General features: G+C 41.5%; 1 protein-coding gene across 2 annotated transcripts in view; it reads left to right on the forward strand.

The window, feature by feature from the left end:
- The window catches only part of shroom2a (shroom family member 2a), a 46,976-nt gene that overhangs the window by 18,045 nt on the left and 2,285 nt on the right, over nucleotides 1–26,646 (forward strand). For both annotated transcript variants that reach the window (XM_005732369.1, XM_005732368.1), the window contains exons 4-10: nucleotides 13,618–13,740; nucleotides 15,164–17,567; nucleotides 17,963–18,048; nucleotides 22,859–23,419; nucleotides 23,935–24,501; nucleotides 25,772–25,943; nucleotides 26,030–26,302. In XM_005732369.1, coding sequence (XP_005732426.1) covers nucleotides 13,618–13,740; nucleotides 15,164–17,567; nucleotides 17,963–18,048; nucleotides 22,859–23,419; nucleotides 23,935–24,501; nucleotides 25,772–25,943; nucleotides 26,030–26,302 — 4,186 coding nt within the window. The remainder of the gene's footprint in view (nucleotides 1–13,617; nucleotides 13,741–15,163; nucleotides 17,568–17,962; nucleotides 18,049–22,858; nucleotides 23,420–23,934; nucleotides 24,502–25,771; nucleotides 25,944–26,029; nucleotides 26,303–26,646) is intronic.

Genomic DNA, 26,646 nt, shown 5'->3' on the forward strand with positions numbered 1-26,646 from the left:
TTTGGTTGAATCTGAACCACCAGCCTCAGGAGGCTTGGCTTTACTGAACTGTTCTGAGCTACTTATTACCAATGAGAAGTGACTACCAGTGAGAGTAAAGGATGCTGTTGACTGGGATATGACAGCATGGTAACATGCTGTCATATCCCAGTCAACAGCATCCTAGGAAATGCAGGCATAAAAGGGTCTCTTAGGCAACTGGACCTGGGACTGTCCTCTCGTGACCAACTGTCAGCTGCAATATGATGTGGGATGAACAAATTGACTGTTCCCATTTGCAGCGTGGCAGATGCCTCAAAAACTAAAATTAGCACTGAAACAAATAAAAACAACATTGAAATAAATCCACTCTCAAAACTGACTGAAACGAATATAGAATTAAAACTGAATGGAAAATAAAAACCAATACGGCTATAATAACAGACTACAATCACTGTAATTACATCAGTGTGCTGGTTAAAAGCCACTTGTTGTGACTTATGGTTTACTTTTCATATCTGGTATAAGTGATGACTCATTTGTCAGTCCTGCTTACAGACGGGTTTGTTCTGTGTCAAACAGAACTCTCATTGTGTCCTCTTTGCAGCCTGCATTTCTTTCTGTGTTGTATCATATCATAACGTAACCCCTGAACAAATCCTACCGTACAAGGAGGTTCACTCACCATTTATCTCTCCACAAGGACGAGGCTGTGTGACTTGCTTATTGTGGTCTGTTCTCAATGGACGTGTTTATTGTTGAGTCTGGAAACTAGCAGGTTTTACTGTTTATAGCAAGCTGTGTTCATTTCATGACCAAGCAGAAATATGTAAGAACACGTAAACTTGTGCATGCGTTCACTTTACGCTTCAAAAAAAAAAAAAAAAGGCCTGTAAACCACACTTACTTAATCAGCTCATTACTGTAAGTGTGAGTTTCATAAACATTATTTTTGCCAGCTCTAATAAACAGGGCGTGTCAATGCAGGTCATTATCTACCTACACCCCAGTTTTCCTAATACCCTCTATAAACAGCCACCTCTGAAACTACCTTTCCTTTAGGGAAAAGACATTTGAAGATATTCAGAATGCATTTAAACCTTTCCCCTTTTTTTAAGAAGAAAGACTTATGTGTAGACTCTCATGATGTGATCTGTTTTTAAGGTTAAAAAAAAAGTAGTTAGGTTCAGCGATGGTATAATAATTTCACATAGGATAGTTCAGTGTCTGCATGTAGCCTCCGAAACCAAAATTTCATTTTCAACCTCAGTTTTTCTTTAGAGTGGAAGAATAACTAAAACATCCTGAGAGATGGATCACCTGCATGAACATAACCATGTGACTGATTTAAGATGCCGAAAGATCATTACCAATTAGAGCTACTTTTTATAGTGGAGCTGATAAAAATAGCTACTCTCTGATAACTTCTGTATGAATAAAAATGTAATTAATTTACATCAGATTTGATCAAACTACTCCAAAAAGCATGTGAGGATCAAAGTTATTGTTATTTATTTATTTATTCTTTTTTTTTCTTCTTTTTTATTTTAGTATTTATTTATTTTTAGTACTCATGGCTCCGTAAAATGTCAGAGAGAGGACTCGGCCTAATAAGGTCATATCAGAAGCCCCACCAATTAAAAAGAAGTTTGGTCTTGAAGGGAAGCTAAAATTGCTTTTTTAGATTGATGTTAAACTGAGGGGCTGCACCAAGTACAAAAACAGGGAGCTGGAAGTGAGGATACAGGCACCACCTTTAATGTATGTTATCTGGGGCTTAACATAGAGAAAGTTGCACTGAAATGGCAGCAGGAATGTAGATCTTTCTGACTTGATCAGATAGCAGAAAAGTGAATTCATACACTACTCACAAGAATTAAAGGAACACTTAAAAAACTCATCAAAAAAATCATGCTGGATATCGATACTGATATGGGCGAAGTAGAAACGCCCCAGTCAGATGGTGGATTCAAATCCAAGACCTTCTTGGTGTGAGGAAGTTTTCGGACTTAAAATTTAAAAAAACTTGTATTTCTCATTAGCTAACATGGAGTTTTGTTATGCAGTGCAACTCCCTGTAAATTTCCAATCATACCCTGGTATTGCAGGACTGTATGAGACTGTTTGACCTTTTGTTAGCTTAAGGAAAATTAACTGTACCTAACAGCATGAATTTATCTTTTCTGTAATAAATATCTGGAGAGCGGTTAGACTTGTAAACGTCACATAATGTCTGACTGCCATATATATTATTCCTTGTGAAAAAGAGGAGGGAATTTTGGATTTATTATGCGACAGGGGAGCAGGATGTATGAGTAAAGGATCTGGGTATTGTCATTTCAGACGTTTCCTTACAAGGTCAGGTCTTATTGTTCATGTTGCACTTTACAGACTTCCAGTCCCACGGGACTCTTTCTGCTCGTCTGTGGTGAAGAATTTGCTTTGTTCCGGCTGTCTGAGATGGCATCTCCACTCAGTCATTTTCCAAGGCCACAATAACAAGTCTGTGTCTGATTTAGCTCACAACAGAGTGATAGTGGTACATTTACTGAGCCTCAAAGCTTCAATTTCAGCCCCATTTTGTCTATTTTCCATCCAGCTGCAGTCTGATTGTTGTGTAGAAAACTTGTGTTGAGGTTTTAAAATGTTAAAGTGACTCTTTCCTCATCACTAACACGGAGCCCTGATCTGTGTCTGTGTGTGTAACACCTTTGTTGTTATTTTAGGGATAATATTGGATAGTTGAACAGGAACCAGAAAGCTGTCAGGACCTGCTCCAGTTTACAGGTGTGGCCTCTGCACAGACAGCAGGAGGGAGGAGCTTGATGCAGTGAGCCATGTTTCTTTGTTTTGTTTTTTTAGGTTTTTTGCATGCGGTGACTAATTTGAGATAGTGAGCATAATGTCAAAGGGGAGAGGCTCGTCGCAAGTCACACGAGAATCACAAAGGTGTGGTTACGTGTGGGAAAAGCATCTCGTATTTGCACACGCCTCGACAAAACAAACGTGCTTCAGCGTCAGCGTGCGGCGTGCAGAAATCTCTCTGGTTTTCCAGAAAAACACATTTTGGTCTACTTCAAAAACACAATAAGGGTGTGAGCTGAGCTAAAGCTAAATTGCACCTTCCATCCACAATTTGTTTTAAACTTGCCAGCACTAACTACAGCATGCAGTCAAACACTATAATTCTCCCACACACTGCATTTGCATGAGCGCCAACATGTTATTGTTGCTGTTTGTGGAGTCTGAAATACAAAATTAGTCAAGTTTAGTCAAAGTCCTGCATGAAAGTTTCGGATCTTAAGTATTAATTTGTGCTTTTTTTATGGCCCACTGAGTTTAGTTTGTTTTTAATTTTATTTCCCTTGTAACTTATGGTTATTTTGGCTTTTATTTGGGTATTATTATTTTTTACTATCTTTTCATTCTTATATAATATGGGCGCTAACTCTCACTTGTTGCCAGCCTTACATGGCCACTTGAGGAACTCTACTTTTTCAGTCATTTTTCTGCATCCGGTTTAGTTAACAATACTGGTCGGAGTCTAAATTGAAATTGCTTGTCTTTGGTAACCTATTTTTCATTCAGATAGCAAATTGTTTAAATTGAAAACAAGACAGTGACATGATACCAGAACGATACGTAATATTGAAATTGTGGTGCTATAAAAAGGTGTGCAAAAGCATTATCAGTGGTACAGTTTTACACTGAGTATAAAATAGTTGCATAAAGTATAAAATATAAGCTCAAATGAAGTGCTTATGTATGTTCTTGGTCTTTAGGACTATATAGTAGGGACTGTTAAGAAGTTGTTGTATTGTAATGTTGCTGTTGAAGGTTGTGTCTCTAGAGTAAAGCTCTTGATGAAGAAACTTTTTTTTTTTCCTCCGTGCAGTTCACTTTATTTTGTTTGTTTCTGCAGTTTGGAGCTGTCAGGGTTTCATTCCCTACGAGGCCCCCTACAGTCTGGACTGGCTTCCGTTCAGGCATTTGCTGTACATGCCACTAACTGTGGAGTGAATCATTAAACTGTACATGCGGCTTGTAGTGCGTTGTGGCATTTGGTTTCCTGCTCTTAGTATTATTACAACGCTACCACAGTCACAAACCAGCCTCGTTATTTTGTACTGAAAGAGACGTCTCCAATACTCAGAATGCGTGTCTGTGTCTGATTCAGATACATGAAGGCTGCGCAGTGTTTCAGTGAACAATCCAGTTATACCTGGAAAAGCTTACTGGCATCAGTGCAAGCATTCAGCGGGGGGTGCAGAGCTTACATTTGCTGGGCTTTGTTTTTCTAAATAAGCCCATGCACTATGTTGGGTATGCAGTGTGCTGAATTGTTGTTGTAAGCAGATTTCTTAAAATTGTTTGTCTCAAGTGAGGAAATGATAGTTTAGATCAGTGATTCCTGAAGTGTGATCCGTAGCCTCTTGATGGACCATGAAGGTACTGCAGCAGAGTTCATGCAGGCCCTTAAAAAGTTTTTGAGTAAAATGAAGAAATTAGCGTCTTAAAATCGAATGTATCTTTGAAAAGTGAAGTTACTTGCTTAGCATGCCTGGGAGTATGGCTGTTGGGATGGCATTAAAATTCATAGTACAGGAGATATCAAGATGAAAAACAAATTCAACTAAAGATTAATCATTTTTATGAGCACTCCAATTCTCCAAGTATAACTCTGACTTGTTCCTAAAATACAAATCTTTCATTAAAGCTTTCTGTATTCCAGTGAATAAAATGTCAAAACTACCATGTGGATTTGACAGAGAGAGGTGAAGTGACATAGTATTAATCAAAGACAATAAAGACAACATGTTATCTTTCCAAAAGGGTAATAAATGTTTCCCAGCAAGTAAATTATAGTCAGGGCTGGATTAGGGGACCCTAAACCCTCCCTTAGTTACGTTGGAATAGGGTTTCCTTTGCTTCTGGGTTTCCCATGATGCACTGAGTGTTTCTTTCACCAAGTGCTTGCTCAGAGTCGGTCAGTCACATTCAGGTGACTGTGATTTGGCATTGTATGAATAAAACTGAATTGAACTGAGTGATCTGAGTGATGTTCTTCTATCTTCTACCTTAAAGAACATCTCTCTGAACATGTTGAGTGAGAGGTGCTGAGTCATGTCAGCTCACACCTAAAATCACGCTTGTACTGTAAATCTACAGCAAAGGCTATGCAAGTGGCTGACACCGCTGCATCAGGTTACAGAGTAAGGTTTCAGAAGGGTTTGTGGTAATGGCGTGCCTAACACAGAATCCAGCCTGTTCTCATCCACAGAGTGTCAGTTAGTGCTGTTTGTCAAAACTGCACTGACATGCCAGGTCGTGGGATAAGTGACACTGAGCGGTCATTTCCAATTAATTTGTAAACATGTGGGGTTCCTGTTCGTTCCAGAGGGGCATGATTCAACACAAACCATGTCCGTACACAATTACACATTAGCTATTAGTGCCTAAACATGACACTGTAGTTTTTAAGATATACTGAAGCAGCAAGTGGATGTGGAATAAGAAAACAAACGAAGCAAGTTGAAACCACTTACTAGAGATTAAAGTGATATCATGCATCCCGAGCTGCTGGTTAATGGAGATGTCACTGATTGTTACAGTGGTAACTTCAGGTCTTAAGGTCAGTAACCCTGAGGGGTAAGGTATCTATCTATCTATCTATAATCTGATTGAACCCGACAACCTTTGTGAAACCAGCCTTGTAATGTAATGTATGGATGTTGTTTTGAGACATAATACGGGGAGGGTCAGCCGTGATGTTTAGATTGTCAGCCTCCGAAAATGAAAAAGGTTTCCAGGTGTTTCTGGTCTCTGGTCAGTGCAGCAGCCGGTGACTTGACAGCTGGTATGCCACTCAGCCCAGGAATGTGCTGGTCATTACGTGCTGCTCACGGTTCACCTCTCTCACCCGAAACATGACTGGTTTGATTGTAGGATTTGCTGAAGAAGGTCTTTGTGAGTGCCTTTTTAGAGACCAAATACAGCCCAACAGTTTACCTGAAAAGTGCAGGTTTGGCAACCTCACCTTTTTGTTGTTGTTGTTTTTAATGCTCCATCTTTTCAGGTCACTAACATGTGCTTTCTTGTTACATTTAGGTTTTTAATCGTAGATATTGCAACAAATGTTAATGATATCAGCTGCGTTTGTTAAACCTGTGAAGAACATAATCCCACAGCTGAGCCTCACAATGCAGACCTTGTTCAGATGGATTGTACGCTTGATTGCTTCCCTCACAATAGAAGACTGTGAATTTTATTGCCTTCCTATCAGCTTTAGGGTGCAACCTTTCTTCACTAATCTTCTTGCCTGTCACCAGACCTCTTGCTAGTGGTGCCAGAGCACATTTTTAGTCAGGGGGAAAAAACACTCAGGAATTTGTGCTTGCTCTCCATCGCACAAAGTTAAATATTCTTGTAAGAAATTGATTGATTTTTTTGAAGGTGGCATGACAGGTCATTGAAAGTGAAATTGAAATGAAGGAAAATAAGTTTAAATGTCTTATAGTTTCCATTAATTTGGGGGGAAACAGCCAACACAGTTATTGGATAGGATTTTTGTTAATTTCCCAACTATTTATTTAAGATGTGTGACATTAGCTCATACACTGCGGGCAATAACCTAATAGAACAAATGACACATCTGCCACTTCTCTACTTCTCAGCATCAGTAGATTCTAGTGCAGAGGTGGGCAACCTTTTTTTCTCATAGGGCCAGACTGACTTAGATACAAGAAGCAAAATGCCAAAGATTGACATGGCAAAAAAAGCCGAGACACACAGTGGTGAAGAGTGTCTACAAATGTCTTCATTTTCTGTGACCCATGTTACTTTACTGTAATTATGATACCATCACAGAAAAGATCTGTATCAACAAATAAAGAAAACCTCTATTTATGAGCACATGGTACTACAAATACAGCGAAATTAGTGAATTACTTTCCACCAAGATTTTTCATGGGTTTTATTTTTTTATCTGTCTGAGACAATCGGATGGTTTAAAAATTGACCCCTATCTTACTTTGAAACTTAAGTTGCTGTTTTTCTGCTTTCCTGTGATAGTGATGGTCCCCATAGTCCACCACCCCCATAGTCAGACAGACTTGAAGTCCACCATGATGGTAGTTTTTGTTCTGTTCTGGAGAGCCTCTGTGAGCTGGAGGGTCACTCTAACCAGAGCCTGCTGCAGGTGGAGATGCCTCCCCAGAAAAAAGGCAAACGTTCTGGCTCTTATTGCTTTATGTTTTGGGTGGTTGACATAGTTTCATTTGCCTTTTAGGTTGTTAGTGTTAGATAAAGATGGTTTGCAAGCCATTTTCAGCCCTTGGGCCATATTTTGCTCTTGTGTGATGTCGTTAATTAGGAACATGCACTGGTAACCTGGATGTTTTCTGATAATTAATGTCAGAAAGGTTTAATTTTAAAGGGCAATATCAACCTGTCAGTGACTTTTCAAAAGAAATTACAACGTAAGGTTTCCTTTTTTTTTTGCTTTCTCTGCATTTTGATACCAGGCTCATCTTCAGAAATAATTTTCTAATTTACTTTGACACCAGTTATAAGGCTACACTTAGAGTAAGAAGCACAATTTAATGCAAAGTCTGTTGTTGTTGCTGATGTTCCTTCCTTAGCCATGCTCTATAATGGAGGCTTTCGGGAAACTGGGTGCCCTCACACCCTAGAGATCAACCTGTTGCCATAGTAATGGTATAAATGCATGTCTGCCTCACAACAGGGGAGATGGGAAGGGAAGAGAAAAGTCCGGCATTTCATCCCATCATTAGCATATTAGCCCTTTGGAGCCAATGAGACGGGGCAAGGTACGGGCTGGCTGTGACAATAGCCCTCCTCCTCCATTTCTGCCCACTCCTGCACCCCCTCTCAGGGGAAAAACCCAAGTAATCCTGAAGGAAATCTCCTCTCTGCTCAGCCTAAATCTATCAGGAGGACTTAGTTTTAGTAATGGCTATTCTGTGTTGAATATTGCACGTGAGCTATCCCTGGCCTGTGAGTTTGGCGGTATGGATGATACCCAGCGGCCTGTGTGCCTCTTTGTTTCGGCGCGTCTTTGAAGTGGCATTGGAATGTGGTGCCTGACCAGCACATGGACGCAGCTGGTCCTTCAAACTGATTTCCAGCCTGATATTATAGGAGTATCTTTAAAAAAGCAGATTTCCTTCTTTGTGTCATTTCTGAATTCCTTCGTGCAGATCTTTGGTGAGTGCTAATGAACTTTTATTTAATGATTTATTCGCTTCTTAAATTCAAACCTTTGATTTCAATGTTTGGAGGCTTTTTTAGTCCTGTCACACATCTGGGGCCTCTGTGCTTGTTTTTCTGACCCTAATACTCTGTTATTGTTGTGATTGCTTCCGTCTTATCACTCAGTAAGAGGTCACCCATTATTTTAGGTTAAGCCATGATCAGCAAGACTTAACATTTCAAAACCAGATGCATATTAATCTTTGACTGAAAGGATTTTAGCTCCCAAAAAAAATCTGTGAATAAAGTATTATTAATTAACTGACCATTAGTTGTTAAGCTTTTTGGGGTTTTTTTGCTGGTACTTGTCATTTGAAACTGAATCTAAACTGGTCAGTCAGTAAAAATCTACCCCCCCCCCCCTTTCATGCCATCTGATTCACTTTCCAAGCATATCTGTGCTGGTCCAGCTGTAGCCCTGACGATAGGCCTAATAAAACCAGCCTCATTTGCATACCAATAGCAGGCGCCATGTGTGGTTAGCAGCTAGTGCCCCAGAAACATGGACTGATGGGAGATGAGGAAGACCGAGCCCCCGTGTTGGCTTTTCTTTGTCCTCTAAATAGGCCTTAACTCTAATCCACAATTAATTTTGTGGAATCGTCCCACTTTATTGAGCTTAACCTTAAATCTCAATCTATAAAAAGAGTGCAGAGTGCAAAAATAAAAGCTTAGGTTATGAAAATTGTTTTCATGTCTCCGTCTGAAGGAAGTTGCTGTTTGAATCACTTGCCATCACACTGCTGAGAGCAAAGTGACTTAAGGGGCAGAAACCATTGACCCCAAGGTTTCTAGCACAGAGTTCAGAACATTATTTTCCAGAGAGCCATACTGGAAGTAGACAAAGTGCAACACATTGAATAAGTGAATTAAAACACGATGAAGTGTTAAACTCCATCAGTTGATAGATGGATAATGGATTTTCTAACCCAGAAGTCCTGAGTCCCTGATTCAGCAAACGCGTCCTTTAAAAATGACAGAAAAAGTTTGTTGTCCCCAGAGTTCAGGCAGTACCAGTAACATCAAAATGTTTTGTTTGGTTTCTCGTGTAATATTTGAGAATATTTTTACCAACTCAAACTTTATTAGTAGCCTACAACTGCATTGCTGAGGAGCACTGAATGATGTTATTCTCACCTATAAAAATATGTTTCAACCAAAAACACATTTTTGTTTAGCAAATTGGCAAAAATTGCAGAATAATGAGAGAAAACAAAAAGCACAGCTGCACAGTTGTTTAGTTTTATTAGAGCCCAGCCAATTCATTGCGGGGTCAGTATTAGGAATTTACAGGTCTATCAATATCAGCGATTATAAAGACTGATAAATGATGTGATCTGTGTCCAGGAAGCATGTTTAACAAACTCTGAGTTAATTAACTCAATTAAGTAACAGTCAACTGTATCTTCACCATGAGTTAAGCACATGTGAGAGTAGGTAGGGAAAGCTGTCATAAATAGAGCCCTGCTAGAACAGAGCCTTCCAGCAGACCGTATCAGTGCTGACCATAATATAATATGAGGGGTTTTGCTCAACTTGAAATTTCATTAGATGAAACATTTAATTTCTAAATCTAATCATTCAGCTGTAACCTGAGAGGGACAAAATGTAGGTGACAGAAACTGAAGATAAAATCTGGAGAAACTCATCAGACACAGTTTACTGACGGCCCTGTGGTATTAGCTGCTGAGATGGCAACAGCAGCTCGGGGTTGGATTTGCCCTCCCGTCAGGTTTTTTTTATTAGGTAAAAGTTATTTTTGCTACAGGTTATTACCATTTTGTTGTTCCAGTAATTATCCAGTGAGGATAAAAAAGCTTCATGAGATTGAAATAAGAACTATTTCCAATCTGATCCAACATCAGCCTTCACTGATTGATGATGGCTCTCTTACAGCCATACCAGAGATGTTTTAGGAGTGAAGAGTTCAGTAATAGTTTCACATTTAACTGAAAAAATGCAGATTGGCTTTCCAAGTCTTTAATGAATTTAAAGTTTTGTCAGTAAAAGAAAACATGCTGTAAGAAATGTCTAAGCTTGTATATATTTTAAATATTCCATTGTAGTTGTGGGAGGATGAGCTATTTTAAATAAGAATTAAACCATTATAAATGGGGCCAAAACTGCAGCTTTACTTTAGACTCTGTTACCATGGTAACTGACTCAGAATTAAAGGTAAATCTTTCTGTAACAAAAACCTGAGTTTCCCTCATCTTAGGGTCAACGAGTTGTTAGCTAGACCTGCCTCCCAAAACAGGGTAGAGGTTAGATAAAAGTCAGCGAACAACTACAAACAACGACTGTTACGTTTCTTGTGTCTGAACACATGAAACATAAACGAGTGATAATCAGCCTGTAATATTTTTCGATGCCAAATATCTGCATCGGTCTTAAAAATCTTGAGCATTAGTAACACCATCTATATCATATAAAGTCACAGTTATCGTGATTCCTCTATTTCAGCTGTTTTGTTATAGGTTGAGTTTAGTGTTTTGGCTCATTTGACACAAATTTCCAGATTGTTATTACACTCAGTTATTTTAACAACCGCAGGTGTAACTACAAGGTTCTCCTCATTTCCTCGTTCCTGTCAAACTGTGTCAGTTTAACCTCAGTAGGGACAGAGAGGCGGTCTGGGAGGCAGACGACAGCTTGGATTGAGGGGTGAAGAGGCTGATCTGACTGTGTAAGAGATCGTCTGTCCTCTTAAGCGCCCCCACCCCATGCTGGGCTGCTGTTCCCTCACAGACCATATGGCAAAGTCTGAGCTCACCTCAGCTACGCTCACATAATGAGCCCAATGACTGATCAGTGAAACTGCATTTGCTCTGTAATGTACTTTTCTCTCCATCGTGACCAGATATGACCTCATGCACATGCCCAGACTTTGAGCATGCTCATGCTGTGACAGTGTCATCAGTTTTTGACCAGTAGAGGGGGCTCTAACACTACATATCAGCAGGTGTCTCCAGAGCTGTAATACACGTTCCTCGGCTGTCCTGCCTATGAGAATACTCAGTGATAAATAATACCTCCCATTAATTATAATTATATTTTTATATTATTATGATTTTTGGCTTCCACTGACGATTAAAACAATATAATCAAAAAGATAACCGTCTTTTTATAAGTTTCATATATCCACATTAATGGCATTCATTTCTGCCTGTAAGCTTTTGCAGCACAACATAAAAATGCAGTGACTAGAAGGGGAAAAATTACAACAAAAATCAAAGCCTATAATGATAAAAGCATAAATATATTTGACCCTACACAAATTTCCCATATCCATGCCACACCAATGTGTCCATTACAGTTTGTACACATGTAAATAAAAGTTGTAGGTGAAGTAGGGCTGGGGGTCATTTGAAGGTTCAGGATCACTTGTCCTGCTCAGTTTGTGAAACACTGCCCTCTAAGTGTGAGGTTGTCCTGTGTATGCCAGTCGAGCTCTTAGTATGTGTGTATGTGTTCCTCCCCTTGCTGCCCAGGAATATGAAAATGGTGGATATTGTAGCTCAGAAAATGCCCTCAGAGAATGACGTGCTTGTGGCGAGAAGCTTTCTTACGAAGATTTTGCGAAGTTCCATGAGGTACGAACCTGCAGCTTCATTGTAATCCATAGTGAACATTTTCTTTTCTTCCTCTCCTGTCTTCCATTCCTTTTTGTCTGCCCTGTGCCCATAATCACATAAATCATATATGTAGTGATTTTTATTACTGCTCTCATAGAAAGTCTATCTGCACCCATCGGCATGCCTTTCTGTGTTGTTGTTCATTAGATGAATGATGTTCAACCCATTCATACAGCATGCAGTTCATTATCTGCTAGTAACTGATAATACAATTAATGAAACTTTGTTGTTTTTCATGTTTGTTTGATTTGTGACATGGATCTCAGAAAGCAGCACCTAAAAGGGTAGGTTCCTTATATATATAGGTTCCTTATAAATATAAATATCTGGTTAATCAGGGAAGTAATAGTTTGACAGACAAGCAGCAGCTCACTCAAGGTGTAGATTCAAACAGAAAAATCACACCGAGCCGATACGTGTAGGAAGAAAACTGAAAATGATGAATACACTCAATGAGAAGGACGACGACATGCATAACAAATGAGAAAGCTGTGATTTTAAGAACAGGCTTAAAGGTTGTTACTGATTCTCTGAGCCTTACCTCTTCAGGCAGGTCGTTCCACAGCTGAGGGGTCCTGATGGTCAAAGTTCCATCACCTCTGGATTTAACTGAGCCCAACTCGAGGAACGAAGGCTGCAAAGTGGCTTTTATAGGATATATAACTGCTATATAGTTGTTGTTTTTAAAAATAAAAAATAAAAAGCAAGCAGGGAGCTGATTGTTTTGGGCAAAACCAGCAAATAGCCAGGGTGCTGCTCTTGGAGGAGAGTGAGTGGCTTTTCATTCATGCCTTGTCAGTCATAGTGGAGGGAAGGGTGTTCACTCTATATAAAATCAGTCAGATCTAAAGAAAGTTCCCAAAGAAACACAGTTTGTTTGGGGTTTGTTTTTTTTTGTAAATTAACTTTAGTATATTTAATTAAACTAAACTTTGCCTTCATATAATTAAGATTTCCTGAGTTATAGGTACTCAAAGTACATAGCTTAGGTTGAAATGATACTTTTAAGTTTCCTTTTTTTCCTAATAATTTGTTGAAGAAAACTTCAGAAACCAGGTTTTAGCTTTAGATTGTGACACTTGGAGTGGGTGTAAAATAGATTTTAAGAAAAGCTTGCATGTTTTTTTTTTGTTTTTGTTTTTTTTTTAATGTGGATATCTCCTTTACTGAAGGTGGTTTGGGGCCTGTACAGACCCAAACCTTCAAGGACAGAGATGGGCGTACTTCAGGCCTTTTTGCAGAGCTTTAATGACTGAAATTAGTTGGTTCACGATAGTGTAGACACCTATGAATGATTTTTCTTTCCCCAAAAGTGATTTATTTCTGCAACAGCTGCGATTTTTGCTTCACATATTCACATAACTGATTGTCCCTCTTTGTAAAACTTTAGTGACTAATCATAGTGCTCACTCCCGACCATTTTATTATTTAAATTTCAACTCGGGGTGAAGACCATTAAAGGTGTAATGAGTGGTTTCACCTCTGAACAATCAGGCCTGGCTCTCGTGTTTCAGCAGAATGAAAAAAACATATCGCAGCAGAAGTCTGACTCCAGTGTGATTTAAAAAACATCCAACCTTACACAAAATGTGCAATGTTTTTGCTTATTGGGTCACATTAGTGGCTTTAGCAGCATCTTCCAGTTGTAGTGGCTCATTATGTGGAAGCACATACTGTTTTCCATAAGGATTTGGTCTCTAATCCTAGTCTGTGTTTTTTGCCCTCTCTGCAGGAGGAATGAACCTATAAGTAGGCCTCACTCCTGGCACTCCACCAAGTTCAATGAAAGCCAACCAGGGACTGCCAAAACACAGTCTCCACCCGCGGCAGTCTGGCACGCTCACTATGATGCAAGGTACCTCAGACTCTGAATGTTGCACATAAGCACTTTTGATCAGCAGTATGTGATTATGTGCTTCGTGTCCTGCAAGCTCTAAATCAAGGGCGTCAAACCCGTTTTTGTTCATGGGCCCAATTGGATCTCAACTGGGCCTGACCAGCAAAACCACTCCAAAAGAAATTTTCCCCACTAAATTTATCTTTCAGTGTTTAAAAGAAACCCAAAAATTAAACTTCAACGAAGAAATTTCACAAACAATCCTTTATAAAGCAAGTGATGAAGCCCCTGAAATGTGCAACCTCATTTACAGAGTGGAGCTATGAGGCAAAAAACCTAAACTGTAAAATATTTCTTTTTTTACTTGGGACTTTGCTTAGTTTTAAATATATTTTAAATGCAAAACAAATACATTAAAAGTAGTAGCTTTGGTGGAAGACACTGGTACAACCCAACATACAAAGAGTGAAGACCAGGCTAAGAGTCTGTCTCATGAGGGCAGCTATGAGTACCTGCCAGCCTGCCTCTGCTGAAGGATGTTTTAAGGTGCCGACAAGGACGAAGAGAGGACCAGACCCGATGACTCACTCACCACAGGAGACCTCCATGGTGTCAAGGTTTGAGTGGCAGAGCCGAAGCTATTACCACCTAAAGATGGTCAAAGATACTGAGAGAATAGGAGACACAGCTGCAGGTAGCAGATCGTCAATCCTTTCACTGGCCCACATACCTTGAAAACCTTGAAAGGTTTGTCTTCTAGATAGATCTTGGTGACAGAAGGCTCTTTTTTAGTGATGTTTGGCTTAAGCCGAACTAAACATCCAGTGAGTGACCTTTCATAGATGTGCTGAACAGAAAGGGCTGCTTTTGATTTGTAACATAAGAAAAAAAACATGAGCTTCATAGTGAAAATGAACACACGAAGCACCAAATGCTTTCTATCTCAGTTGTTTTTTTTATTATTGGAAATAAAAAAGAAATTAAAATTGGATTAATTTATTTTTGTATTTAGTTTTAGCATTTCAAGCAATAGTCATGATGTAGACCAGTCTCACATTATACCCCTACACCGAAAGGCCAAATACACAATAAGGCAGGGGTGTCAAGCATGTGGTGCAGGAGCCAGAACCAGGCCGCCAAAGTGTCTTTCTTTCATCATGCTACTTTGTGCTGGACCCACCTGAGATTCAATTGGCCTGAATGTAGCAAATGGCTCAAATAATGTATATTTAACAGGTTTTAAGATAAAGTGTTTGATCTGTGTTTACTTGTGTGTCTGTGTTGTTTGGTGTCCAAAAAGCTTATAATTAACTACATCTAAATGTGATAAAACGAACAGGTTACATAGTGGTACAGATTTAGATCCCTTTATTATTAACGGCAAACTTACACAGCTGAAAAACCAGTTGTTCAAAAATCTGTCATTTCTCTTAACCTCTAGCTCGTCATCGGCCAATCTCTCCACCAGCTGGGAGCAAACAAACCTGCGCAGAGTGTCCGACCAGTTCAGCTCTCACGGCAGCATGGACAGCCTAGAGCATGTGTCACACCCATACGCCGCTGGTCAGCTCTCACACGCCAAATCAAACAACAGCATGGAGCAACTCGGAGGAGGGAAAAGGGACTCGGCCTACAGCTCTTTCTCCACCAGCTCCAGCACGCCGGACTACACCCTCTCAAAAAGCAATGCTGCTTCAACAGAGAACATGGTCTACAAAGTCGGGCAGTGGGAGGGGGGAGGAAAGCACAACAGCAGTGGCAGAAATGGCCACAGCCTGGCTGCAGAGGGAGTCAGACAGGATGACAGGCTCACGTATTTTCAGATGCCAGGCGTCAGCTCAGGCTGCGATGGTCCACAGACCGAGGAACCGGCTGGTTCCCACCATTCAACTTCAAGTAGAACCAGCTTTGGGCCTGTTTGGAACGTCCCCGAGAAAAAGAAAACTGCTTCTTCTTCTCCTCCGCCTCCACCACCACCCACACGCAGTGATAGTTTTGCTGCTACTAAAGTCCATGAAAGAGGGCTGATGATTGCTCACCCCGAAGGAATCGATTCCCACCTGCAATCCAGAGCTTCATGTGAAAATCGCTGTCACAACATTTCCCCGAAGAACGACCATGACAGTTTTTACTTTCAGTCTGAAAAATCCCATCAGGACCAGTTCACTTCAAACAAACGGTATTCCCACTCCAGTGATGTTCGGCAGCCCACCCATGTTAACCAACCTTACCATCAAAGACACCACAGCGAGAAAACCACTTTTCATCCTCAGCCTTGGGCTACTTCTGCACCAAAGCCAAAGAACGTAGGTGGGTACTATTACAGCATGCAGGAGGTATCTGCTAACGGTTCAACGCAACACACTGGCCAGAGCCAGAGAAAGAACTTAAGTTCCTCTACAGGCCCTGACCAAAACACAGAGAGCAGCGGGCACAGCCGTTACTACTGTGTGACTACATGCCAGCCCACACAGCCGAACCCTGTGTCTTTGTCAGGAATACCAGAGGACAGGGGCTGTGCGACATATCTGCCACAGACTGGAAATGAGCGAACCTCTCACAGTCCGCTGACGGTTGCTAAAGTGAAGTATCATCTGCCCCAACAGCAGCAGCACTCACACACTAAAGACACCAATGGGTACAGCAAGCACCAAGTCACTAGTGTACATGAAAACCCGGCACTTAAAACGGGCTCAGAAGATTGGGGAGGCCAGAGAGGGCACAATACACAGACAGAAGAATCTCGGCACAGCAGTCAGTCTGAACAGCGCCGGCTTCTACCACTGCAGCACAGAGAACTGCCCCAAGAAGTCAAGCACGACAGCCAAAAGAGCAACAACATCTCCCCCCAGGCCAACCCCATGCTCCACTCACTGTCTTTGGATGTCGCAGGGCAAGATGATAGAGGAAGAGGCGGTGCAGTTTCTGACGAGTCCACTGAAGCTAAGCAGTTAAAGCGCGACGACCGCTTTGCCACCACACTGAGAAACGAAATCCAGATGAGAAGAGCAAAGCTGCAGAAAAGTAAAAGTGCGGCTGTCCTCCCCTGGGTTGAGGGTCAGGCTAAAGAAGATCAGGACATCCGGAAGTCCACCGAAAGTACAACTCCAACCTCCTCCTCCAGCTCCTACAAGGACCACCTGAAGGAAGTGCAAGAGAGGGTGCTCAAGGCTACATCTTTCAGGAGGAGAGACCTGGAGCTAGTTTTACCAGAGCACTCTAATGCTGAGGCTTTACCTAACTACCCATCCTCGGCACATGCTCGCAAAGATGTCACGCCTCTGCCAGCTGTCACAGAGTCAGCAACGAGCCATTCAGGAGGTCAGGTGACTCGCACTGGTGGTCGAAAGCATTTTCCTGCAGAAAAGAAAGTTAAGTCTTTCTCTGAACCAGACAAAATTCACAAAGTGGGGACGAAAGAGGGTGTCGCTCCAAGTGATAATACAAGCTCCTCATTAGACCAGCAGAAACTCTTTGAAGACGTTAAGAAACCAGGTCTACCTCACCACATGCCCCTTGAGAGCCATATCAAGCGCCAAAGTCGAGAACCCGCCTCTGTTGGTGCAACAGAGAATGCAATGAAAGGAATCAAAGGTAGAGATTACGCTGAGGAGGCCTTCAGAGTTTCTACACAAAAGGAGTCCATCCAAGACCAGCAAAGACTGGGCACGTTTGCCGAGTATGAGGCCAGCTGGAATACACCTCAGAAACCTTCAGAGAAAAGGGTCTCTGGACGGTACAAGTCAGCTGATAACATACTCGATCCAGGAACCGAGGAGAGAGCCAGAACCACCTGTTCCCATGAGAGGTTCAGATCGTCTACATCTACAGAAGTCTACGAACAGGTGAGGCATGAAATCTCACGAGGTCCATGATTTCAGAGTAACTTTTGTTAAGATAGAATTATCAATGCACGAAATTCTTTTCGTCATTTTGAAGTCCCTGGTGTGTCAAACCCTCTTGGTGGCCTTTACATCTCATTAAGAGCAAAAGTGCTGACTGAAGGTACAGCGACAAAAGAGAAGCCAAGTCAAATATTAATCCATGTTTATTCTTAGTGGCACACCCTCAACTTAAGCAAGAGAAAGGGGCAACCCTTTCACTGGTGAGAAACCAGGAAGCAGCATCATGAGTTGGTTTGAATAATTATCGAAAGAAAAAGTTAAGCCTCTGGGATACCTGGGAGCCTGTCTGCCGTGGATGTTTGTGCATAAATGCATTTGTTCGACTTTATTTACAGAAGATTCCAGTTCCTGCAAAGAAGTCAGAGGCAGAGTATTCAGAGCCGGAGAGTAAACCTGCTGAACCACTCAGCTCTGACACATGGTGAGTAAATCCAAAGACGTTATGAAAGAGCGATATCATGGCACTGGATGAATCCTGAATTAAAAGCTGTGTGAGAATTAGGCAACAGCAAAAGTGGTGATAAAGTAGCAACTTCCTGTCGGGGAAAAGGCTTGTTAGAGGTCTTGTTTTGGGTCAAAGGCTGCAATGCATGAATAGTTTTTAATCAGATTTGGCTGTTGATTCTACAACACTGATATTATATGTTTTGTGTTTTTATTTAGATTTTAATGATTTAATTGTTTTCAATTCGTTGTTGGTTTCCAGAGTGGGTTTGCTAGTTTCTGTTTGGTCTTTATCGTTTTAATGGTGTTTAGTTTTGGTTGACTTTTTTATTATAATCTGGGGAGTTTATTTTTCTGGGGCTGATTTAAGTTGAGAGCAGGTAGTGCAAACACTCGACTCTCAGTCATATAGACCTCCCAGTATCAGGAATGGTCTCCTCTAAGGCCTCCTGAGATTGTCTTGTGTTGACAGATTAGCCCAAACCCATAATATCTTAAGCTAAAGCAGTTATTGTTTAATATTTTTGGTATTTTAGAAGTTTTTTAGTAAGTTAGTTTTTTGGGTTATACTGGGGTACACAACTAATACAGTTAATACAGTTAAAACAGTGATTATCATTTGTGAAATACTCAGTCACTATTTCAATCTCCCTGAACACACATTTTTTTAATGTAGTGAAATAACCACACTTAGACGATATAGGCATGCAGGAGTTGTGAAATATTCCCATACTCACACCAAGACTAAATTACACTTTGTGTTATTTTAATGTGTCAGCGCTGCGACAGGTTGCTGACCTGTCCAGGGTGTACCTGCCTCTTGCCCAGTGGTAGCTGTGGTAGGCTCTGCGACCCTAAATTGGATAAGCAGATCAGAGTGAATGGGTGGATGGATGGTGTTATTTTAAATGCGTTACTAATTTTCAAAAAGCTGTATAATGACTGTTTGTGCAGATTTTGTGTATCAGTGATCTTTAAAATCATTATTCTAGATAATAAGGCTGCTCAAATAAGGGTCTCGGGGCATTTCAACATGGCTACCAAATGGCAAAACATGCTTCTATAAAGATTTTGGTAAAATGTCATGAAAATATGCCAGCTATGGCATTGGGCTGGTGTTATCTCCACTATACAGCACCAGCAGAACAATTGGTGTTCTTACATGTATTTGCATCAATGCTTATCTCACAGGCTAATGTTGTAAAATTATTATCTTCAGTGAACAATTTAACATTGAATACTTGTTTTGCTCTTGCCGCACCATCTTCGTGTTATTATGCTCATGAGCGTTATCAGTAAAAGAGGGCACAGAGCTTTTGGGGGAACACTGAAGTCTTTATAATCTGTTAACAGTGGCGCTGTCTGGGCGCAGCTGTAACAACATAAGCCGTCTCTCTGGCTGACTATTGTGTCGTTTAGTGGAGGCTTAGCGGTGTAGGCGAGGCATCTGAAAGTGTCCGTGACGGCAATAAAGCATTTCTTCAGCCCTGCATGGGAATATATGAGGGCCCGGAGTGCAGGGGGCCAGCTCGAAGGCATGACATTATCATCGATAAGATCTGCCAGTCTGCATAACTGGTTTTTTGTCAGTTCCAGCTGTGTGATTCTGAGAATGCAGGACTGTTTGGTGCAACACAAATATCCAGACTGGGATATCTCAGCTATTACAGCTACTGAATTCCACCATGAAATGAATTTGTGCGATTTAAGTACATAATGAACAAAATAAATAACTTAAGAAATCATATTTATGTCCTTTTTCTCTAACTAATCACCTCTGAGTGTGACAGGGACCAGGGGACTGATTAAGTTATGTATATAGTTAATAAATATATAGACACAAATTTCTCCATTGTAAGTAAGTGTGGAAATATTATGTGTCATACAGTATGTTTATATTTAAGCTTCATAATCCTGCAAAGCTGTCTGTCGATGTCTGTCTGTGTGTTTGCTAAAATGGATTAATGACTGATTAATCCCGCTCCTTGGTGACTGTTTGTGTTGCTGGTGACAGTTGACGAGTTCTCCTTCGATGACTCTGATATATTGTGTAAAATGCTCAAATGTAGCGTCACCTGTTCCACCTGTCCTTCTCTATCAGCAAATCCACTGCTTTGACTGTTTCGTGTTTTTCCACGAGCTACATCCCGCCCGTCACGTCCTTCCTCAAATGTATGGATGGTAAAACTAAAATATTGTAGTTTAGCTTTAATTATTATAGAAGCTCAAGATGGGATCATTTTAAAAAGGTCAGTCAGTAGTTTTGAAAGGTTTCTCTGATTATTATGATTCAGTTTTGAGCCATGTATGGTGACGTGGGGAGGGTGACTTCATGCTTTGTAACCAGTTATTCAGGAGTCTTTTGTCACTACCTAAACTCTCATGGGGGTGTCGAGTATCCGATGTTGAGCAACCTCTCACGTTTCCATAACAACCACGGCTCAGAGGGTGGTATTGTCATTGATAGTCTGCGAGATGACTTAAGTGATCCGTGCTCCACCCAGTTATTGTTACTGATACAAGTGTAAAGAGACACCAACAGGTGCCTTCTGTCACAGAGAGACAGACACTCACTTTTTCTTCAGTTCAGTGGAAATGACGAGATTAAAGCGTCACATTGGGTGAGTTATTTAATACGTATTTGTCTGTTTTAGCCCTAAAGTGACCAAGCTAAAGTAGCAGATGTCATTTATTACACTTTGTAAAGGAATATATCATTTTTAATGGGTCCGTTTATGTTTTCTTTATCTATGGCAGATACTCTAAATTATAAAGAATAATACCTTTTAAAACTTATGGTACACATGAGCAGGGTTTTTCCTGCTCTTTGGTGGGTGTCTCTATATGTAAACATAATTAAGTCAAGCCAGAGACTCTGTGTTACCTTTATTTAGAAGTTTATGTATTTATACTGATATTTGGATGTTTCTTTTACCCCCATTTTAAAAAAATAAATAAATAAATAATAATAATAATGGTGAGATGTGATAGACATTTACTCAGTCTTTCACACTAAAATGTTACCTTTTAAAAACCTTTTTAAAAAGTAAATGCTTCAAAATAACTGCCCTGAGACATTAAAATGGCTGTGGGGTGGTGGCACTTGATTATGATTATTTACAGTTTGTCAAAGATGACAACTAAAAAAAAAACTCATTAAAAACCAAAATAAATGACTGTGAAGAATTTAAATAAATGCACCTTGAAGCTTTAGGTCATTAGATCAAAATTTCACCAAAGCAACAAAAATAAAAAATAATTAAAAATATAAAATAAGTGAAAGACAAAAAATCATACCTCAGTTTTACATATTTTTATTTTTATTTTTTTTACCAGCGTACCACGTTCTCACACTTTGCCCGGTGGAAGCAGTTGTTCATCGTGCAACTTGTTGCAGCTTGTATGGGTTCATATTGGGATGTTTGAGTTACGGCGTCTGCCTGTCCACCTGGAGTGGCATTTTATCTTACAATGGCAGATTAAAGCTGCATGGTATGAGTCAGTGTTGTCTGAATGCTCCGCATTAAGGTTGTATTGGAGCATGTATGGAAATGTAATCTATGTGCAGGAAACCACACTATTACAGCTAGATGTTTGCATGCTTTAATCATGTGTGCGTGATGAAGGCATTCAGACATGATTAAATCAGGTTGACAGTGGGAAGCATGTATGGCGATGCTCTCGGTGTGCTGCTGCTAAAACGTCAACCACTCAGTTCTCTGCTTGGGGCTGGTCCCTCTCATCTCTCTACACACGTGTAAAAAATAAATAAATAAATTTAAAAAAAAAAATCGTAATCTGTACCAAAAGCTTTTAAATGGAGCTGAAACCTTCAATTTCGTTTTATGTAGCACAAGTTCGCAACAACCGTCACCTAAAGCAGCCTTACCGAAAGGTCTTTAAGAAACCTGAAGAAGTCCAGTCACTTTCTTTCCAAGCTCCCATGACCTGGATCACCGAGAACCAACATTGCTCTTGAAGTTGGACTGAAGTTAATTGGTTGCCGGGTTGTCGCTGTGTATGATCTGGCTGTTCTGTTCACTCACTCATACTTTGTGTCAGTATGTCAGTGCAGTGGCTGCTGAAAACCTTGCTTCTGTGGTGCAAATATAACCATGGAAAACCAAAGAGGCAGTCTGTCTTCTGGTAAAATTACATATTAAGTTTATTTTTTGAACAACCTGGCAGAGGAAAACGGACCAACGGACATCAACTGTTAAGTGACTACATTATACTTTATTATTCCTGTGATAAAAAATAATTTTGCAGAGGCAGATGGGGGGAATCCCCACGCCTCTTCATGCCTCTCCATGCAGCCTTGCAAATCGCACCCAGTATATAATGGCTCTGTTAATAACCTGTTTTCTCTGCACTGCACAGTCGAATCATACTTAATGATAAACACCTACAAGTTTAAATCTGTTTATAATCACCTTCAGCTCTCTGAAGACCTCCACACATCACGTTCTCCTCCTCCACTGTTTCCACTCCAAGGAGTTAAAACTCCAAATATGAATGAGGCAGGGGGAAAAAAGTGCTCTTCTGCTTCTAGAGGATTATTTATTCCTCTTTGCAGGCTTTGTGGAAACTGAAATATTCCTCCTCAGGCTGCCAGCTGAACAGTTACCCGCAGAAAGAGGGAGAGACGTGTGTCTTGTCGTGCTGGTGTAATGATAGTGGCTGCTGGAGAACAAGGCCCCTGCCACAGCGTATTATTTGATTGAGCTGCTGATGATAGCCCACGCTGCCTGGCTGTGTAATTAAAAGCTTTCCTTTGTGTTCCTCAGGTTCCCTGACAGAGCTCCAGGTGATTGTAAAGTGAGAAACAAGCCTGCAGAGTTTGAACATTACTCAGCGCCACCCCCTCCTCCCATGACGGGAGCAGACCCCGACTGCAGACACAGAGCTGCTGCTGCCACCCTCAGCCACAGACCCACACCTATTTCTCTCGACCTCACAGAGACTGCCCCCCCTCAGCCTGAGGACCACAGTCACACAGACCCGCACTCTGGACTCTGGAGAAAGCCCCCTGCACTAGAGAACCCTCTGCCTCCACCCAGATGCCCAGAGGTCGACTCCCACGAGTCCTCCGCCGGTTCCCAGAGTGAAGGCTTAAACCTCTCTGATCATAACTCCGCCTTCAACCACACCCACGCTGTTAAAGGAGACTCTGAGCAGGGCAAAGGACAAGGGGCAGGACATCATCTCTCAGCCTCTCCCTCTGCGTCCTCCTACAGACCTTCAGGGCTGGCCAGCATGGAGGGGCACCGCTCACCATCTCCTCAGTTTTCCCCACAGAGACTCAGCGACAGGCCTCCGGTCTCTCTTCAGGATGAATTCTCAAACAGGTAACGTTTGGGGTTTTTTTCCCCCCACACATTTCAAAGCTGCACAACATTCTGAACAGCTACTGTAACTCCTCCGCTCATCGCGTCTTTATGCTTCAAGTACAAAGGGGCTCATTGAGAGTCGCTGCCTCTGTAGAGTCAACATGTGAGTGCTATCAAGGCACAGTAAATTAGAGGGATTCTCTGTAGTTCAATGCAGGGCACAAGCAGTTCTGAGATTATTCTGCTCAAAATGTAAACGCCTCCATTTCTTAAGCCCCAAACATGAAACTGTTTGTTCATTTTCTTGATTCGGACCTAATTGATATCATCTGTAGCAAACGTATGACTGTACAGTACCACAGAAAGTGGTGGGAGGAGTCCAGAGGTCTCGGATATCTGAGCACACTGGGCATGGAAAAAATCTCCTCTGCCATCATGCAATGAAACTTTAAATCAGCTCATGGCTGAGAGAACCACAACAGGACGTTTTCTTCTTGTCTAAGTGGAAATTTTCTTCTCCCTCTCTCTTGCAGGATGGAGCATGTGATAGAAAACCAAAGCTCTGCAGTGAGGAAAGTGCCCATCAGGATTGTGCACTCGGGAGGAAATGCAGAGAAGGAAAATACACCGTTTTTGCAGCACAGCAGCCCCCCTGCCATTGAAGCAGAGGGGCACGCCGTGACTCGGCTCGGCAGCCTCGGAGCTGCAGGTCAGGACTCTGTCTTCTGCGCCTTCACCAGGCAGAAGGAGCCCGATGGGGTCCCACACCCTCAAAAGCAACAGATGCCCCAGAGGGACACATACATGACCACTATAGGAGATCACCTCCAACCGCCGCCACCCACAGACGTGTCCAGCAGCAATAAATTGGCGACAAACACAGGAGTGTCCAAGGCAGAGGATCAGAAAAGAGAGGAGCTGGCTAGGGACATCATGGGGAAGGATAAGTCACTAGCAGATATTCTGGATCAGAGCAAGATGAAGACCACAATGGACTTGATGGAGGGCATCTTCCCTCAAGGGGAGCAGCTGGTGGAAGAAGCTCACCAGCGCAGGAAGGTGCAGCCGAAGCAGACAAACTCCCGGCCCGCTGAGGAAAGGTGAGCATCGAGGTCATCCATAGGTGCTACTCGTGTATGCTGTCACCAGGGGGCAGTATCAGAAGAATGCGGAAGAACCGGGCTGTTGGTTCTTTAGCCTCGTTCCACTGCAGATAAGACAGCAGAAATGATTCAATCATAATGGAGTGGAACTGACCACTACCAACAGCGTCTGTGAACTTTTAATTTTTGAATTAATTTTTTTATTTTTAATTTGGTCAACTTGTCTTTCACTTTCATTGGCTGAGTAGCTGTCTTGAACAATCAACTTTCAGGCCTTTCAGTGCATCTCTGACACAGTTTTGTTTTTGGTGTCACTTCATGTCGCACTGGTAGCGTTTTAGGAGCTTTAAGCCTGTACTGGATTTTTTTTTTTTTTTTAAATCTGAAAAAACACCTCTTGTATCCAACTTCCTGTCCTCCTTGTCTTCTCTGCACTGCTTCATGTGTTTGTAAAAGTAAATTATTGATGATTATAGAGTCCGCGTGCAGGCAGAATGCTGATTGGTTGAAAAGTTGGCTTGAACAGGAAAAGGAGTGGCAGCTGTATTAACTACAAAAGGGAAGAAGGATGGAAAAAATCCTCTTGTGTGATAAAACCAGCAGGAGAAGCTCAGACGGCAGATGATGGTCTTTTAATTTAAAGCTATAACAGAGCAGTGGCTGTTACTGTTACTGAATGTGTTACTGTAGAATTTGCATAACCAAGCAAATCACAGTGCTTCATCTTTAGTTTTGTGATGCTTGGAAATGTGATTTGAAGCTCTGAGCAGCACAATGAAATTTTTCAGGCTTTGGTTCGAGTTGCCCAGTGTTAAAGTCATTGGCTGTAGAGATGTCTGGAAAAGAAATGATTTTTTTTTTTTTCATGATTACAGCTTTAATAACCTCACTCTGCTCCGTGTTAGTGTGCAAAAAAAGCTTTCATTTTTCCCATACTTACAGACTTAACTGCAAATCTGATGCAGGGGTGAACTGTCCCTTTAAATGTTTGTATTCCCCTCGCTACAAAACTGCTCCTGTAATCAATTTTAACTTTTTACTTACAAGCAAGCACCCACATGAAAAAGCGCTGACTCCCATCATCTTTGCAGTCGTGAAGCTGCTTTTATGGCATATTTAAACTTGTGACCTGTTACCTGTTTAACACACCTTGTTCAAACTGATGAGTGTGTCTGCATATACTTGTTAGTCATGAGGTGAAACTTCCTGGAAAATGCTCTTTTCACGCTTTTCTGCATTTCTGAGTTTCTTACTGAATTTATTTCAGAGAAAAGGAGGACAACGTGGCAGCAGCTACCTCGATGGTGACCAGCTCTGCATATTACAGCACATCTGCTCCCAAAGCTGAGCTCCTTATTAAGATGAAGGGCATGCAGGACCAGGAGCAGGAGGAGGAGGACTCTGAAGATGAGCTGGACAATGATTTGGCCAATAAGAAGGTACCAGAAACCAGTGTTTGCTTGTTAAAAAGCACTACCCTTCGCACTGTTTTGGACTAATCTCTCAGCTTCATCTTTTTCTGCAGCAAGAGCTGATCGACAGCCTCAGCAAGAAGCTCCAGGTGCTCCGGGAGGCCCGGGAGAGTCTTCAGGAGGACATCCTGGACAACAACGCTCTGGGAGAAGAGGTGGAAGCCCAGGTCCAGCAGGTCTGCAAACCCAACGAGCTGGACAAGTTCAAGATGTTTGTGGGGGACCTGGATAAAGTGGTGAGCCTTCTGCTGTCCCTGTCGGGGCGCCTGGCCAGAGTGGAGAACGCCCTCAACAGTCTGGAGGAGGATGCTACGCCAGAGGAGAGGGTGAGCAAACCTTCAGGAATTACTTTAGATAAAGTTCCACTTCAGGCACAAACAAGTGGTGGAAAATGAATAAAAGAAGCTCAGTGTGAGTGTTCAGCTGGAAAAGGTCAGTTAGTCTATTTCATGAAGCCACGCTAAACTTGACCTGCATGCTAAGAAGATTTTGCGAGTTACATGCGATTGAAGTACAAAAGAATTTACCATATGCACTTTTTCAGATTTCCTCCAGTAATAAAGCATTCAGGGTACCAGTGCTCATTTCCGTTCCTCTGCATCAGGGATGTCAAACATCACGGTCCGCATCCAGCCCACTTTAATCAGTGATCAGTGATATGTCCTCTCTG

This window comes from Pundamilia nyererei, unplaced genomic scaffold (genome assembly GCF_000239375.1).
Source record: "Pundamilia nyererei isolate P.nyererei 1_Seehausen unplaced genomic scaffold, PunNye1.0 scaffold00046, whole genome shotgun sequence".
NCBI classification, from domain to species: domain Eukaryota; kingdom Metazoa; phylum Chordata; class Actinopteri; order Cichliformes; family Cichlidae; genus Pundamilia; species Pundamilia nyererei.